Source organism: Oncorhynchus nerka, linkage group LG11, assembly GCF_034236695.1.
Source record: "Oncorhynchus nerka isolate Pitt River linkage group LG11, Oner_Uvic_2.0, whole genome shotgun sequence".
NCBI classification, from domain to species: domain Eukaryota; kingdom Metazoa; phylum Chordata; class Actinopteri; order Salmoniformes; family Salmonidae; genus Oncorhynchus; species Oncorhynchus nerka.
This window is the reverse complement of record NC_088406.1, coordinates 30,140,194-30,155,083: the sequence shown is the minus strand read 5'-3', so window position 1 is coordinate 30,155,083 and position 14,890 is coordinate 30,140,194. Positions and strand designations below refer to the sequence as shown.

Below are 14,890 nucleotides of genomic sequence, written 5' to 3'. Positions count from 1 at the left end.
CAGAGAAATTGGTTCCACTGAAATGTGCATGATGCCAACTAACGGGGTTTCATTTTCCAATCGACAGACAGGACACATCACTTATAATTCTCAGATTGGATTAACACATTTAATGGTGTGGGTTTGGGGGACCGTAATATGTAGGACACTCAGTAATCAGAGACAAAATTGCAATATGCCGGATTTAATGAAGTACTACGCCCACCTACCCTGGCTTTATTTCAAAGGGGATTAGTTTTATGAAGAATTATCCATGCTCTAAATGTGTGCTGCCAATGACAACCAAACAGAGAGTTATTACTGTCAGATGGGCAGCTCCGGCTGCTGGGGGAGACTGACTGGTTCTCACCAGGGTAACTTCACCAGAATAGAAAACAATTATTTCCAGGTTTAGAGTTTTCAGACACCATCTCCTTTACCACAGTATATAGTACACAGTAAATTGATGTATTATGGTGTATCCTCAGGCATATGGGAGAATTTTGAAGGAATCTCTCAACAATGGTCAACAGTGAACAAATACACCAGGCAAAGTCTCTGAAACCTGTAAGGTCCTCTCCTATCTGAATACAATCCATAGTGATCAGAGTATGTTGGACGGGTAAGAACATATCCCCTTACCAAAAACCTACGTAAGAACCCTTCATCCTTTTGCCTCATTTATGGCCTGTTGAATCCATATAAAGGTCCCTGGTGCCGTAAAAGATGCTAGTAGGAAGACAACTGTCCTGACAGAATGAACATGATGCAAGGTACTTTATACACCCTTCAGAGAGAATGTGCGATATGATCAATAATTTTATGAGCAATTTAATCAAGTAAAATTTTATTTGTCACATACACATGGTTAGCAGATGTTAATGCGAGTGTAGCGAAATGCTTGTGCTTCTAGTTCCGACCGTGCAGTAATATAAAACAAAATACTGCATAGTTTCCTAGGAACGCAAAGAGAGGTGGCCATCTCTGTCGGCGCCGGAAGTACAATAAAATTACTAGAACGATATTGGACGCAGCCTTTGCTATCTGTAGGTCTATTGTTGGTAGTGCAGTTAGAGAAAATAACTATAGACATTGCTGGCTAATTGTATAGCTATATTGGTTGTGGGTATTTCTTGTGTGTGTGTGTGTGTGTATGTGTGTGTGTGTGTGTGTGTGTGTGTGTGTGTGTGTGTGTGTGTGTGTGTGTGTGTGTGTGTGTGTGTGTGTGTGTGTGTGTGTGTGTGTGTGTGTGTGTGTGTGTGTGTGTGTGTGTGTGTGTGTGTCTCTACTCAGTCATGCAGAGTGTTGTGTGGGCAGTGCTACTCTGGCCCTGTCTGGTGTCCTTGGGTGTCCCTCTGGAGTGTAAGGACGAGCAGGGCAGCATCATACTATGTGCCTCCATCTCCAAGGAGAAACTACTGGACCGGGTCATCCAACACGCCGAGCTCATCTACCGTGTCTCTGAGGAGTCCTGCACTCTGTTTGTGAGTACCACACTCCTACGTACTTCCGACATTTCCAACGTACCTCCTCTGAGATACCCACTGAAGAAATGTGGTCATTCATATCTGTGTGCAGCTGGAGAGCTTAGTGTTTCACAGTATACAATACCGTTCAAAAGTTTGGGGTCACTTAGAAATGTCAATGTTTTTGAAAGAAAATCCATTTTTTTGTCTATTAAAATAACATCAAATTGATCAGAAATATAGTGTAGACATTGTTAATGTTGTAAATGACTATTGTAGCTGTAAACGGCTGATTTTTAAAGGAATATCTACAGTGGGGAGAACAAGTTTTTGATACACTGCCGATTTTGCAGGTTTTCCTACTTACAAAGCATGTAGAGGTCTGTAATATTTATCATAGGTACACTTCAACTGTGAGAGATGGAATCTAAAATCTCAGTGTTGCCTCTTCACTGTTGTCGTTGAGACTGGTGTTTTGTGGGTACTATTTAACGAAGCTGCCAGTTGAGGCATCTGTTTCTCAAACTAGAAACTCTAATGTGCTTGTCCTCTTGCTCAGTAGTGCACCGTGGTCTCCCACTCGTTCTATTCTGGTTTGGGCCAGTTTGCGCTGTTTTGAGAAGGGAGTAGTACACAGCGTTGTACGAGATCTTCAGTGTCTTGGCAATTCAGCTTTGCTAACATAATTGCAAAGGGTTTTCTAATGATCAATTAGCCTTTTAAAATTATAAACGTGAATTAGTTAACACAACGTGCCATTGGAACACAGGAGTGATGGTTGCTGATAATGGGCCTCTGTATGCCTATATACTAGATATTCCATAAAACATCAGCCGTTTCCAGCTAGAATAGGCATTTACAACATTAACAATGTCGACACTGTATTTCTTATCAATTTGATGTTATTTTAATGGACAAAAATGTGCTTTTCTTTCAAAAACAAGGACATTTCTAAGTGACCCCAAACGTTTGAATGGTAGTGTATGTGCCCTGTGTTTTGGGGAAGTCCTATGGAAATACTGCATATACCCTACCAATCCTTTTGCTATATGCTCCACCAATATAACCAGCACTTTATAGCTTCAAAGTAGTTTCCCAACTCTCCTCAGACAAATAATGATTTATGGAAGGTACAGAATCAAGACAATGCTGATAATGATATGCTGTGCTGTGCATTCATATTGTGGTTTTCAGTAGCAGGAAAGCCCATACGATTCCCTTCCATATGAGAGTACAGAACCAGCATCGGCTTTGAAATGGAAACATCATGTATCTTCTCATTATTGGAAAGACACTGCATGAGGCCAACAGATGAGAATATGTTGAAGAAGAAAACTCCAGCCGCTCTGCTTGTAGCTCAGTTGACAGACGGCTCGTCTCTATTGGCTGGGGTTAGCGGAGCATGAGTCTGTGTTTATCTTCCATGTTGTTCCTTGTTCCCTGTCTGTTTGCTACATAGGAGGAGATGTTTGTCCCTTTCCCTATGCGCTCCCAGAGGAACCAGGCAGGATACACATGCGCCACCAAGGCCTTCTCCATCCCGGGCTCCAAAAGCGAAATCCAGCAGATCTCGGTAAGCAGATGGGAGCTGGACGCTCTACTGTTTTCTCTCTCTCGCTCTCACTCACTCTCTCTCTAGCTCTGTCTTTGTGTTTGTTTGGACTTTTGTCTTAATTTCTGCCAATTGAGATGTCTTCCTTCTATGATTGTGGAACTCCACACACACACACACACACACACACACACACACACACACACACACACACACACACACACACACACACACACACACACACACACACACACACACACACACACACACACCACACACACACATCTGCCTGTGTGTGTATCCCCAAATCACAAAACAGCATTGGTGGTGCATAGAAACAATGTGTCGCTTTATAGTTATGGTCACTTAACGTATGAGTGAGTCTTCTGTCTCTGTAGTGCCATCTTCTGTGGTGTATTGTTTTGGCCGATTAAACATAAGTTAGGCCTAATTATTCTTGAGAAGTCTTGAAAATGTCCCTTGCTACCACCATTATTATTATTATTATTTGTATTATTATTTATGTATATATATATATATTTATTTTTTAACCTTTATTTTGACAGGGCAGTCATACTGAGACTAGGATCTCTTTTACACATGAGCCATGCTTAAATACATCAAACACATACAATATACAACATTACAAAACATATGAAGAAAAACAGACACATTTATCAACATAAGAGGTCTCCGATCATTACTCTGAACTCACCAAGGTGGACCAGAACATTTCATTTCAGAGGGCTCTGTGAGTAAGTCTAAATTGAATTAATGATGACAGACACATAAGACGTTTATGCAGGAGTGCTTTGTAGATGAACACAAGAAAATGCTGCTCTCTCCTTACATACAAAGTGGCCCAAGACACTTTTTGAAACAAAACACAAAGGTGAGTTCTATAACCATCATCAGTAATCAACTTAAGGACACAATGGAAAACAACATCTAAGTGTAGATGCTGCTGCATGCATATACAGTAGATGATATCCCTTTGAACTTCTACTTTTTCAGCAGCAGTGACATATTTTAAAATGACAGTGTGTCATAAAGCCAGATAACAAGATACATGTACAAAGGAAATTGCTCATATTGTGTACCGTTCAAACTGGTCATTACACATTCATGTAAATCTGGGTTATGGGACCTAGAAAAAAAGCATGCATTTTGTTGGTTGCATTTAGCACTAACTTTAGATTCAATAGTGACATCTGCAGTGCTTAAAAATCAGACTTCAAATGTGAAAAGACTTGGCCAACCGAAGGAGCAATGAAATACAACACTGTATCGTCTGCATACAAGTGAATACAGTGCATTAGGAAAGTAATCAGGCCCCATAATTTCTTCCACATTTTGTTACGTTTCAGCCTTATTCTAAAATGTATTAAGTAGTTTTGTCCCCCTCATCAATCTACACACAATAGCCCATAATGACAAAGCAAAAACAAGTTTTTCGATTTTTTTTTTTGGGGGGGGGGAATGTATGAAAATAAAATAAACTGAAATATTTAATTTACATAAGTATTCAGACCCTTTACTCAGTACTTTGTTGAAGCACCTTCAGCAGTGATTACAGCCTCAAGTCTTCTTCGGTATGACGCTACAAGCTTGGCACACCTGTACTTGGGGAGTTTCTTCCGTTCCTCTCTGCCGATCCTCTCAAGATCTGTCAGGTTGGATGGGGAGAGTTGCTGCACAGCTATTTTCAGGTCTCTCCAGAGATATTTGATCGGGATCAAGTCCAGGCTCTGGCTGGGCCACTCAAGGACATTACGAGTTGTCCCAAAGCCACTTCTGCGTTGTCTTGGCCGTATGATTAGGGATGTTGTCCTGTTGGAAGGTGAACCTTCGCCCCAGTCTCTGGAGCAGGTTTCATCAAGTATCACTCTGTATTTTGCTTCGCTCATCTTTCCTTCGATCCTGACTAGTCTCCCAGTCTCTGCCGCTGAAAAATCCCCACAGCATGATGCTGCCACCACCATGTTTCACTGCAGGGATTGTATTGGCCAGGTGATGAGCGGTCCCAGGTTTCCTCTAAACGTGACACTTGGCATTCAGGCCAAAGAGATCAATCTGGGTGTCATCAGACCAGAGAATCTTGTTTCTCATGGTCTGAGACTCTTTTAGGTGCCTTTTGGCATACTCCAAGTGGGCTGTCATGTGTCTTTTACTGAGAAGTGGCTTCTGTCTGGCTACTCTACCATAAAGGCCTGATTGGTGGAGTGCTGCAGAGATGGTTGTTGTCCTGGAAGGTTCTCCCATCTCCGCAGAGGAACTCTGGAACTTGGTCAGAGAGACCATCGGGTTCTTGGTCACCTCCCTGACCAAGGTCCTTCTCCCCTGATTGCTCAGTTTGGCCGGGGAGCCAGCTCTAGGAAGAGTATTGGTGGTTCTAAACATCTTACATTTAAGAATGATGGAGGCCACTGTGTTCTTGGGGACCTTCAATGCTGCAGAAGTTTTTGGTACCCTTCTCCAGATCTGTGCCTTAACACAATCCTGTCTCTGAGCTTTACGGACAATTCCTTTTACCTTAAGGCTTGGTTTTTGCTCTGACATGCACTGTCAACTGTGGGACATTATATAAACAGGTGTGTGTCTTTCCAAATCATGTCCAATCAATTGAATTTACCAAAGGTGGACTCCAATCAAGTTGTAGGATGATCAATGGAATCAAGATGCACCTGAGCTAAATTTCAAGTCTCATTGCAAAGGGTCTGAATACCTTCTATTTTTTGTTTTTTATACATTTGCAAAAAAATGAAAAAGTTTTGCTTTGTCTTTATGTAGAATAATAGTGAAGATGTCAACACTATGAAATAACACATGGAATCATGTAGTAACCAAAAAAGTGTTAAATAAATCACAATATATTTGTATTATTTGAGATTCTTCAAAGTAGCCAACCTTTGCCTTGATGACAGCTTTGCACACTCTTGGCATTCTCTCAACCAGCTTCACGTGGAATGCTTTTCAAACAGTCTTGAAGGAGTTCCCACATATGCTGAGCGCTTGTTGGCTGCTTTTCCTTCACTCTACAGTCCAACTCATCCCAAACCGTCTCATTTGGCTTGAGGTCGGGTGATTGTGGAGGCCAGGTCATCTGATGCTATAACGACACAGGACGAGACCCAGATGCAAACACAAGAGGCAGATGGTTAGAGTCTCTGATATTTATTCAAATATAAGGGGCAGGTAATGGGCAGATCAAGGACAGGCAGAAGTTAATTAACCAGGTCAGAGTCCGAAAGTTACAGGGCAGCAGGCAGGCTCGAGGTCAGGGCAGGCTGAATGCTCAGGCAGGCAAGCTCAGTGTCAGGGCAGGCAGAAAAGGGCGGAACTGAGAGTGCTTAAAAACAGAGACTAGGAAAAACAGGAGCATGGAAAAAACACGCTGGTAGACTTGACGAGACAAGACGAACTGGCAACATACAAACAGAGAACACAGGTATAAATGCACTGGGGATAATGGGGAAGATCAGGGTGTGACAGATGCAGCACTCCATCACTCTCCTTCTTGGTCAAATAGCCCTTACATGCAGAGATCATACGTTCACAAAGACACAGAGGTTGGAAGATAAATCGCAAATTTTGACTCATCAGACACACGGACAGATTTCCAAATCAAATCAAATTTTAATTCAAATCAAATTTTATTTGTCACATACACATGGTTAGCAGATGTTAATGCAAGTGTAGCAAAATGCTTGTGCTTCTAGTTCCGACAATGTCGTAAATAACAAACGAGTAATCTAACCTAACAATTTCACAACAACTACCTTATACACACAAGTGTAAAGGGATGAATAATATGTACATAAAGATATATGAATGAGTGATGGTACAGAACGGCATAGGCAAGATACAGTAGATGGTATCGAGTACGGTATATACATATCAGATGAGTAATGTAGGGTATGTAAACATATAAAAGTGGCATTGTTTGCAGTGGCTAGTGATACATGTATTACATAAAGATGGCAACATGCAGTAGATGGTATAGAGTACAGTATATACATATCAGATGAGTAATGTAGGGTATATAAACATTATATTAAGTGGCATTGTTTAATGTGGCTAGTGATACATTTTTTACATCAATTTTTCCATTATTAAAGTGGCTGGAGTTGAGTCAGTGTGTTGGCAGCAGCCACTCAATGTTAGTGGTGGCTGTTTAACAATCTGATGGCCTTGAGATCGAAGCTGTTTTTCAGTCTCTCAGTCCCTGCTTTGATGCACCTGTACTGACCTCGCCTTCTGGATGATAGCGGGGTGAACAGGCAGTGGCTTGGGTCGTTGTTGTCCTTGATGATCTTTATGGCCTTCCTGTGACATCGGGTGGTGTAATGTCCATTGCTCATGTTTCTTGGCCCAAACAAGTCTCTTCTTATTATTGGTGTCCTTTTGTAGTGGTTTCTTTGCAGCAATTCGAACATGAATGCCTGATTCATACAGTCTCCTCTGAACAGTTGATGTTGAGATGTATTCTCTTACTTGAACTCTGTGAAGCATTTATTTGAGCTGGTAACGCGAATGAACTTATCCTCTGCAGCAGAGGTAACGCTGGTTCTTACTTTCCTGTGGCAGTCCTCATGAGGGCCAGTTTCATCATAGCGCTTGATAGTTCTTGAAATTTTCCAGATCCAGGTTGACCAACATAAAAAATACAATTACAGATAGAAAATAACGTAGCTGTTTGTTGAACAATGAGTCAAATATTTTTGCAAGACAAGGGAGCCTGAAATGTGTCGATAATTATCGAGATCACTACTATCCCCACCCTTATGGAGTGGTAGCACAGAAGCTGCTTTCAACACTTTTGGAATATTTCCTAACACCTAAGTTAAATAAAAAATGTTACTGAGCCTGAAATGACAGGTGCTGCATATTTAATAGGCCCCTAATGACTTATTGGTGTCAATGGATAATAAGTCAGCAAGAACTTCTGTTTCTGAGTTGCCAAACAGAAAATCCCTGACTACCATTCCCCATGTCACCTGAGGTTGACTGATTGTTCATCGAGGCAACTGGAGGCTGTATGTGGGAAGAACAGTCAACTGATTGGCAAAGTCCAGTGTGACCTCCATTTCTTTCAAATAGGAAACCAGCTAGAAATCATCAAAAATCGTATTAAACTACTTGCTTAGTCAGGGAAGCAGAGGAATTACAGTGAATTAACAATTTTGCAGAATTTAGAGGGATGAATACCAGAGTGTGCCACAGCGCTAAGGAAGAATTTTGATTTGGCCTGTTTATCCCGAGGCAGTGCACCTATTTCTCAATTGCCTAAATAGCTGCCAATCAGCTAACGAGACATTTTGATTAGCCTTGGCCCAGGCTTGATTTCTTATCAAGAGGAGGTCTGAGAGTACAGGGGAGTTCCATGGATTCGTTTGGTTTGCTTGAAAGGGCCATGTTTATCAGCCAGAGAGGTAAAAATGGAAGTGCCAAAATAGGGTCTGGTATGCAGCTAAGTAGAAAAAAAATCTTGCAATTGGGTGCGATTTAAAAAAAAAAAATCTTCACAATTATTAGAGGGTCAATTTGGTTACTCTAATGCAAGCCTAGGGCAAATACTTATGGGACGGTTAGTCAGGATAAGCTCAATCAATGAGGAGTTGGAAAGGTTCTTTTTACTTTAGTCCGAGTGGGTTTTGTTATCAGCCAAGTCAAGTTGAACTCAAGACAGATATCCTTAAACTGATCTGAGGCACGCGTAAGCCAATGAAGATTTATATGTCCTAATACAACCAGTTCAGATACCAGAAAGGGTTTTAAATTATCAGAAGAAATATCAAGAGCCTCTGCTGAAGTGACTGGGAGGCGGTAAACCGCGGCAATAAATATACCGAACAAAAATTTGAACTCCTTATGTAAAGTGTTGGTCCCATGTTTCATGAGTTAAAATAAATGATCCCAGAAATGTTCCATTTGCACAAAAAGCGTATTTAACTAAAATATTCTGCACAAATTTGTTTACATCCCTGTTAGGGAGCATTTCTCCTTTGCCAAGATAATCCATCCACCTGAAAAGTGTGGCATATCAAAAAGCTGTATAAACAGCGTGATCATTACACAGGTGAGCCTTGGGCTGGGGACAATCAAAGGCCACTCAAAAATAAAATCACACAGCACAATGCCAAAAATGTCTTACGTTTCAAGGCAGTGTGCAATTGGCATGCTGACTGCAGGAATGTCCACCAGAGTTGTTGCAAGATAATTTAACTTTAATTTCTCTACCATAAGCCGCCTCCAATGTAATTTTTTGAGAATTTGGCAGAAATTTCAACTGACCTCACAACTGCATGTATGGTGTCGTGTGGGCGAGCGGTTTGCTGATGTCAACATTGTTAACAGACTGCCCCATGGTGGCGGTGGGGTTTGGGTGTGGACAGGGATAAGCTACGGATAACGAACACAATTGCATTTTATCAATGGCAATTTCAATGCACAGGGATACTGTGACTAGATCCTGAGGTCCATTGTCGTGCCATTCATCCACCACCATCACATCATGTTTCAGCATGATAATGTACGGACCCATGTCATGTTCCAGTTCCCGCCAATATCCAGCAACTTCGCACAGCCATTGAAGAGGAGTGTGACAACATTCCACAGGTCACAATCAATAGCCTCATCAACTCTATGCAAAGGAGATGTGTCTCGCTGAATTCGTCACACCAGATACTGACTGGTTTTCTGATCCATTCCCCTATCCTTTTTTTAAGGCATATATATTTTTTAAAGCTATCCATTCCCCTACTTTTTTGTAAGGTATATTTTTAAAGGTAGGCCATCATTGTAACAAATTATTAGTTCTTAACTGACTTGCCTAGTTAAATAAAGGTTAAATAAAAATATATTTTGTGACCAACATTTTCATATCTGTATTCCTCAGTCATTTGAAATTCATTTATTAAGGCCAAATTTATTTATTTAAGTTCACTGATTTCCTTATATGAACTGTAACTCGGTAAAAATTGTTGCATGGTGCAATCCCCATTGGAGAGCAGCCTCTGCTTCCAAAAGTTGTCCAAGTTGTCTACAAAAGTTACACCCAAGGAGCTGCAGTAGTCATGTTGCCATTTGTGAAGTGTTATAAGCCTGCTCATTTTTTGGGAGGGTGGGGTGTCCAGCGTAGACCCAATTAATTCTTCAAATCCTGTTTTTTGCTCCAGAAACCGAGATGTTTCTTACCATAGAGTGACATAAGGCAACAGCTGGAAAGATGGAAGAAGAAATCCACCCATTCCTGCGCTTCGTGTGATTCAAGAGACCAGTCGAGGACTTGTGAGGGTGGAATCTTGCACACGCTTGCAAATTTTTCCACCCGGTTCGAGCCTTCCATAACCAATGAAGCCCCATTTACCGTAGAAGCCACGGGAGAGGGAGTCAGAACAGGGGACAAAGGCACAGGTAGCTCTGGATCAGATCTTGAAGCGGAAGCCCCCAGGGATGAAGTTTGTGTCCGGTCCGGGCTTCCCACTGCCAAGGAAGCCCCTATTGCAAAAGGCTGCTGCTTTCGAATTCCACGGCGAGTGACGTGCCTACGTGGCTGGTTGGCAGGGTCAAGAATAGGAACATCCACTAAGTCATCCAGAAACATCCTACTAACTCCATTCTGTCTTGCGGACTACCGGACAGTCGGTTCTAGAGAGATGACACGGCGGCGACACTTCCATCAGGTCAGAGTGGCATCCAGCTACTTGAGTAGAAGAGAAAGAGAAAGTAGGTGGATGTGGATTCCCCAGTAGCTTGTGTAAGTGTGCTTCTTGTTTGCTAAGAGTAGCCACTTTGCCTCTGTGGTCCTCTGTGAGCAAACCGTTGCTACATTGAAAGTCTGGATGGTCCATATTGCCCCGGAATAAAGCTCCTTCAGCGTTGAAACCATTCGTTAGCCACCTATTTTAGAAATTACAGGCTAGCTAGGCTTCCGTGTCTCTCTTCTTGACAAAAATGTACTAAAAGTTTTGTTTAAGTTACTAGCTTGCACACCGCCTCCCGAAACAAGCACAGTCTGTGAAATGGCAAATACACAAGCAACACACAGCTGAGTCACACACCAGAGAGAAAATGGAGGACTTGCTCTCTGTATGGATTCTGCCTGCACATACACTATACAAGCAGGAGATGATCAACACAAGTTGGTGCTGTAGAAAGAAACAAGCAGTAAATTGAGGGCCAGTGAGCCAAAACACTGTTCAACAAGTTAAGGAGAGACAGATAGAAGGAGCGTTCGCTTACCAACAAGCAGTGTAACGTGACTAGAGAGCAGCATTAGGACATTTAAAAGCTTCAGGATGGGACATTTTTCAAACTCTTTAGCTTTAAGGTCAGCTAAGGCTGTGAGTTGGAAACTACGCAGCAGCACATATATAAAGGTCCAGGTGGGAAGATTTGGCTTGCTCAAACATGCATCTCTATAATTATTCCTCTACAACGTACAAGTGACAAGTGCAACCCTGTTAGTTTGGAGCAGGGGGATGATAATTGAGTACAGAAAACCCCTTTCCTTGTACTTTTAACACTGTAATGTTTATTTCAGATATACTGTATCGGTGACTGTACTGTTGAAGCTATTCCCTCTGTGATTTTAGGGTCATTATTTTTAGCTTAATATGTAATTGCTTTAGCTGAATCCAGTTACATGACTGTACTAAAACTGCACAATAGCAACAATTCAAATCAATCCTTTCAAATATACGGTACTGTTCAGTACACAATAGTCACAATACTCAAACTGTGCTCCTTAACATAAACTGTGTTGTGCAGGACAAGTGGCTCCTCCACTCTGTCCTAATTCTGGTCCAGTCCTGGATTGAGCCATTGGTGTACCTGCAAACCACCTTGGACCGCTATGATGACGCCCCCGACACTCTACTCAAAAAGACCAAATGGGTGTCAGAAAAACTCCTTAGTTTGGAGCAAGGAGTGGTGGTCCTCATCAGGAAGGTACTTCAGCAGTTACTCTGATACTTGTAGCTTTTAGGCATTTTCTCCTTTAGCCCAATGCATTTTCACACATCTCTTTCTCTTCTATCTATGCCTCATTTCCTAGACTTCACCTCTCTCTCTCTCTCTCTCCCCATCCCCCTGTCTACTCTGTTTTGTCCTTGCTGTGTACTATAGATGCTGGACGATGACATGCTGACCACCTCCTACTATGAGCAGGGTGTGGCTCCGTACGCCCTGCAGCCTGAGGTGCTGGAGTCAGTTCTGAGGGACTACACTCTGCTCAGCTGCTTCAAGAAGGACGCCCACAAGATGGAGACCTTCCTCAAGCTCCTCAAGTGTCGCCAGACTGACAAATACAGCTGTTTCCTTCATTAGAGAACAACTATTCCCACCCCATTCAAACCCTACTATTATATGGAATAAAAAAGACACTACCCCCCCATCATGAGACTAGCTTTAAAAAAATCCTCCCTGCTTCTGGTGCCCCCTTATTTGCCTTAAACACATAGTGAGGTCGACTGATATGACCACTGCCTTAGGGTGTCTTACCTCGTGCCTAGTTCAATACAGTATGTCAGCAACTGACTGTTTCCCAAAAATTTCGTAAGTGTAATTGTTTGCCATTTTTTTTAGAAAAGCTGCATTTGATATTTTCCTCTATATTTGTTTTACTTGGCTAGGCGTTGCAGGGCGATCCCAAAGGATGATTTGCATCTTGCTATGTAAAAAAAGAGAAAGAAAATTGCATATTTTCCCATTGATTTCAATTTTCTTTGTTCTCAACTGGCGTTTGTATTCCTCCCTGGTTCTACATTGTTTTTATTATTTCTGTTGCCCCTTGTGTATTCGGAGAGATTCTGTTCTTCTAGTTGAGCTGGCTTCACCTCTGCATTAGTAAAATGAAACACACTCGGTAGGAGACGGGAGTCAAAGGAAGAGCAGACACTGCAGACAAAGAGAAGGTCTAGAGATATTCTGACAGGTAGAGAAGGTATTTTTTTTTTAAATAGTATTGAAAGAGGAATTGGACAGGAGAGTAAAAAAATACAAATGGTTTGTTGGACAGGATATGGAGTAGGATTATTTTTAATTATGCCCATACCAGATAGTGTTTATCTCAAATTTACACAGAGGTCAGAATGAGGTGTTAAGTAAGGACTATTTTTAGATACCTTGCAAAATACCTTGATGATGCTTGTAACTGGCAAAACCAAAATAGGAACATGGACAATCAATGTGTCTTTGTTAATTTAAATGGAACATTGCTGGAGGGTTAGCATGAAACTGTTCCACTGGTCCTATAGCAATGCTTAGGAAAGAGTAGAGGTATCCATGTGCCATAAACAAAAGAAAAGACATAACCATCAGTAACTGAAGAGCTGAAAGAAGGGAATTTTCTCTGATCTGAAATATTGGCTTTGTGAGAATGCATTTGGTCAAAGCTATGGTTCAATTAACCTTCTTAGCTATGACAGAGAAGTTAAAGGAAGTATCTTGGGAAGGATGATGAAATGGAAGAAAGAAAAAAACAGCCTGACAGACAGGACAGACTAATTACAAACATTGGACTAAAAGCTCCTGTATGCAACCCCAAGGCACCATTTTAAACACATCTTCTAGAGTTTTTGTATCCCTATGGCAACACTGATGGTCTGTTATTAAGGGAAACATTGCAAGGATGGAAAGGGGTACACTGCCCAACCCGACTGCGTTATAACCCATCATTGCTCCTCCTAATACTAAAGTATATCTGGTTTCAGGGAAATTACTCACCTTTTCTGCTGTAAGAGCTCAAAGCTTCCCCTACAGTAACTAGGCAATACGTCAACATGTTTCCTTTTCTGCTGTAAGAGCTCAAAGCTTCCACTACAGTAACTAGGCAATACGTCAACATGTTTCCTTTTCTGCTGTAAGAGCTCAAAGCTTCCCCTACAGTAACTAGGCAATACATCAACATGTTTCCTTTTCTGCTGTAAGAGCTCAAAGCTTCCCCTACAGTAACTAGGCAATACGTCAACATGTTTCCTTTTCTAATGAAAAACATGTTCCTTGGAAATGTCTCAGTTGTAAAATGATCTGTAGATAATAATTATGTGTATTTCATGCCATGTTACCAAAATACGGCTTTAGTAGAAAAGGCACAGTACGTTTGTGATTATCAATAAAGACAATAGTTTATGTTGCACATTTGAAATTGATATTGATATGACTCTTTTGGACTACATCAGTGGTTCCCAAACTGAGGGGTTGGCAGGGGGAGCCTGACTGTTCCTTTTTCCCCTTTTTTTTGTTCTTGATTTTGTTCTGATGTTTGACTCAATCACATATCACATAAACACACATAAGACATGGCAAAAATGTGTAGAATTGCAGGAAATGAGCTTTAAAACTGGGGAGGAGGGGCATGTTCCCCAATGATGGACTGGTGGATCCGAGTGAAAAAGTTTGGGAACCGCTGGACTACATGATTTCCCTCTTCTTCCCACCCCATTGCACCAGGTGGCAGCAGTACTCTGTCTTCAAGACCTTTTCATCTGAGAAGATTGCAGTTTTCTCTGTCCACTAAAATATACCCTTTGATCTAGGCCTACATGTAACTGAAGATGCCTCCTATTGAGAGCAAAATGTAAATGTGGCAGTGGAATGCTGATGTGTTATAGAGCTGGACACGTGCTTTTGAACATTTGACACACATTTGACGCAGACATCATTTAGCCTACTGTTTCAGGAAGGAAAGAAAGTAAGATACATTGCAACATGAAATCATATTCATGGGACCTAGTATGGCCCCTCTCTCTGCATATACATTAAAATATACAGTATATATATTGTGAGTCAGATGGAATTTGTCAAACAGCTTCAAGTTCTCAAAGAGGCTCATGTAGAGGAGACTTGACCAGGGTTTGAGCAAGCTTATGAGGAAATAACTTTATCCCTC

At 41.5% G+C, this 14,890-nt stretch overlaps 1 protein-coding gene across 1 annotated transcript; it reads left to right on the top strand.

The window, feature by feature from the left end:
• The first annotated feature begins 720 nt into the window (after nucleotides 1-720).
• On the top strand, nucleotides 721-14,137 carry LOC115137594 (somatolactin). Its single transcript, XM_029673912.2, has 5 exons — nucleotides 721-752; nucleotides 1,273-1,463; nucleotides 2,905-3,018; nucleotides 11,770-11,949; nucleotides 12,127-14,137. Exons 1-5 carry the CDS (start codon nucleotides 737-739, stop codon nucleotides 12,325-12,327), a joined length of 702 nt encoding a protein of 233 aa, XP_029529772.1. The 5' UTR covers nucleotides 721-736; the 3' UTR covers nucleotides 12,328-14,137.
• Nucleotides 14,138-14,890: the final 753 nt, after the last annotated feature.

Coding starts and splice junctions, on each gene's coding strand:
- LOC115137594 (XM_029673912.2), top strand. Junction 1,464..2,904: donor AGGAGTCCTGCACTCTGTTT/GTGAGTACCACA, acceptor TTTGCTACATAG/GAGGAGATGTTTGTCCCTTT. Junction 11,950..12,126: donor TGGTGGTCCTCATCAGGAAG/GTACTTCAGCAG, acceptor TGTGTACTATAG/ATGCTGGACGATGACATGCT.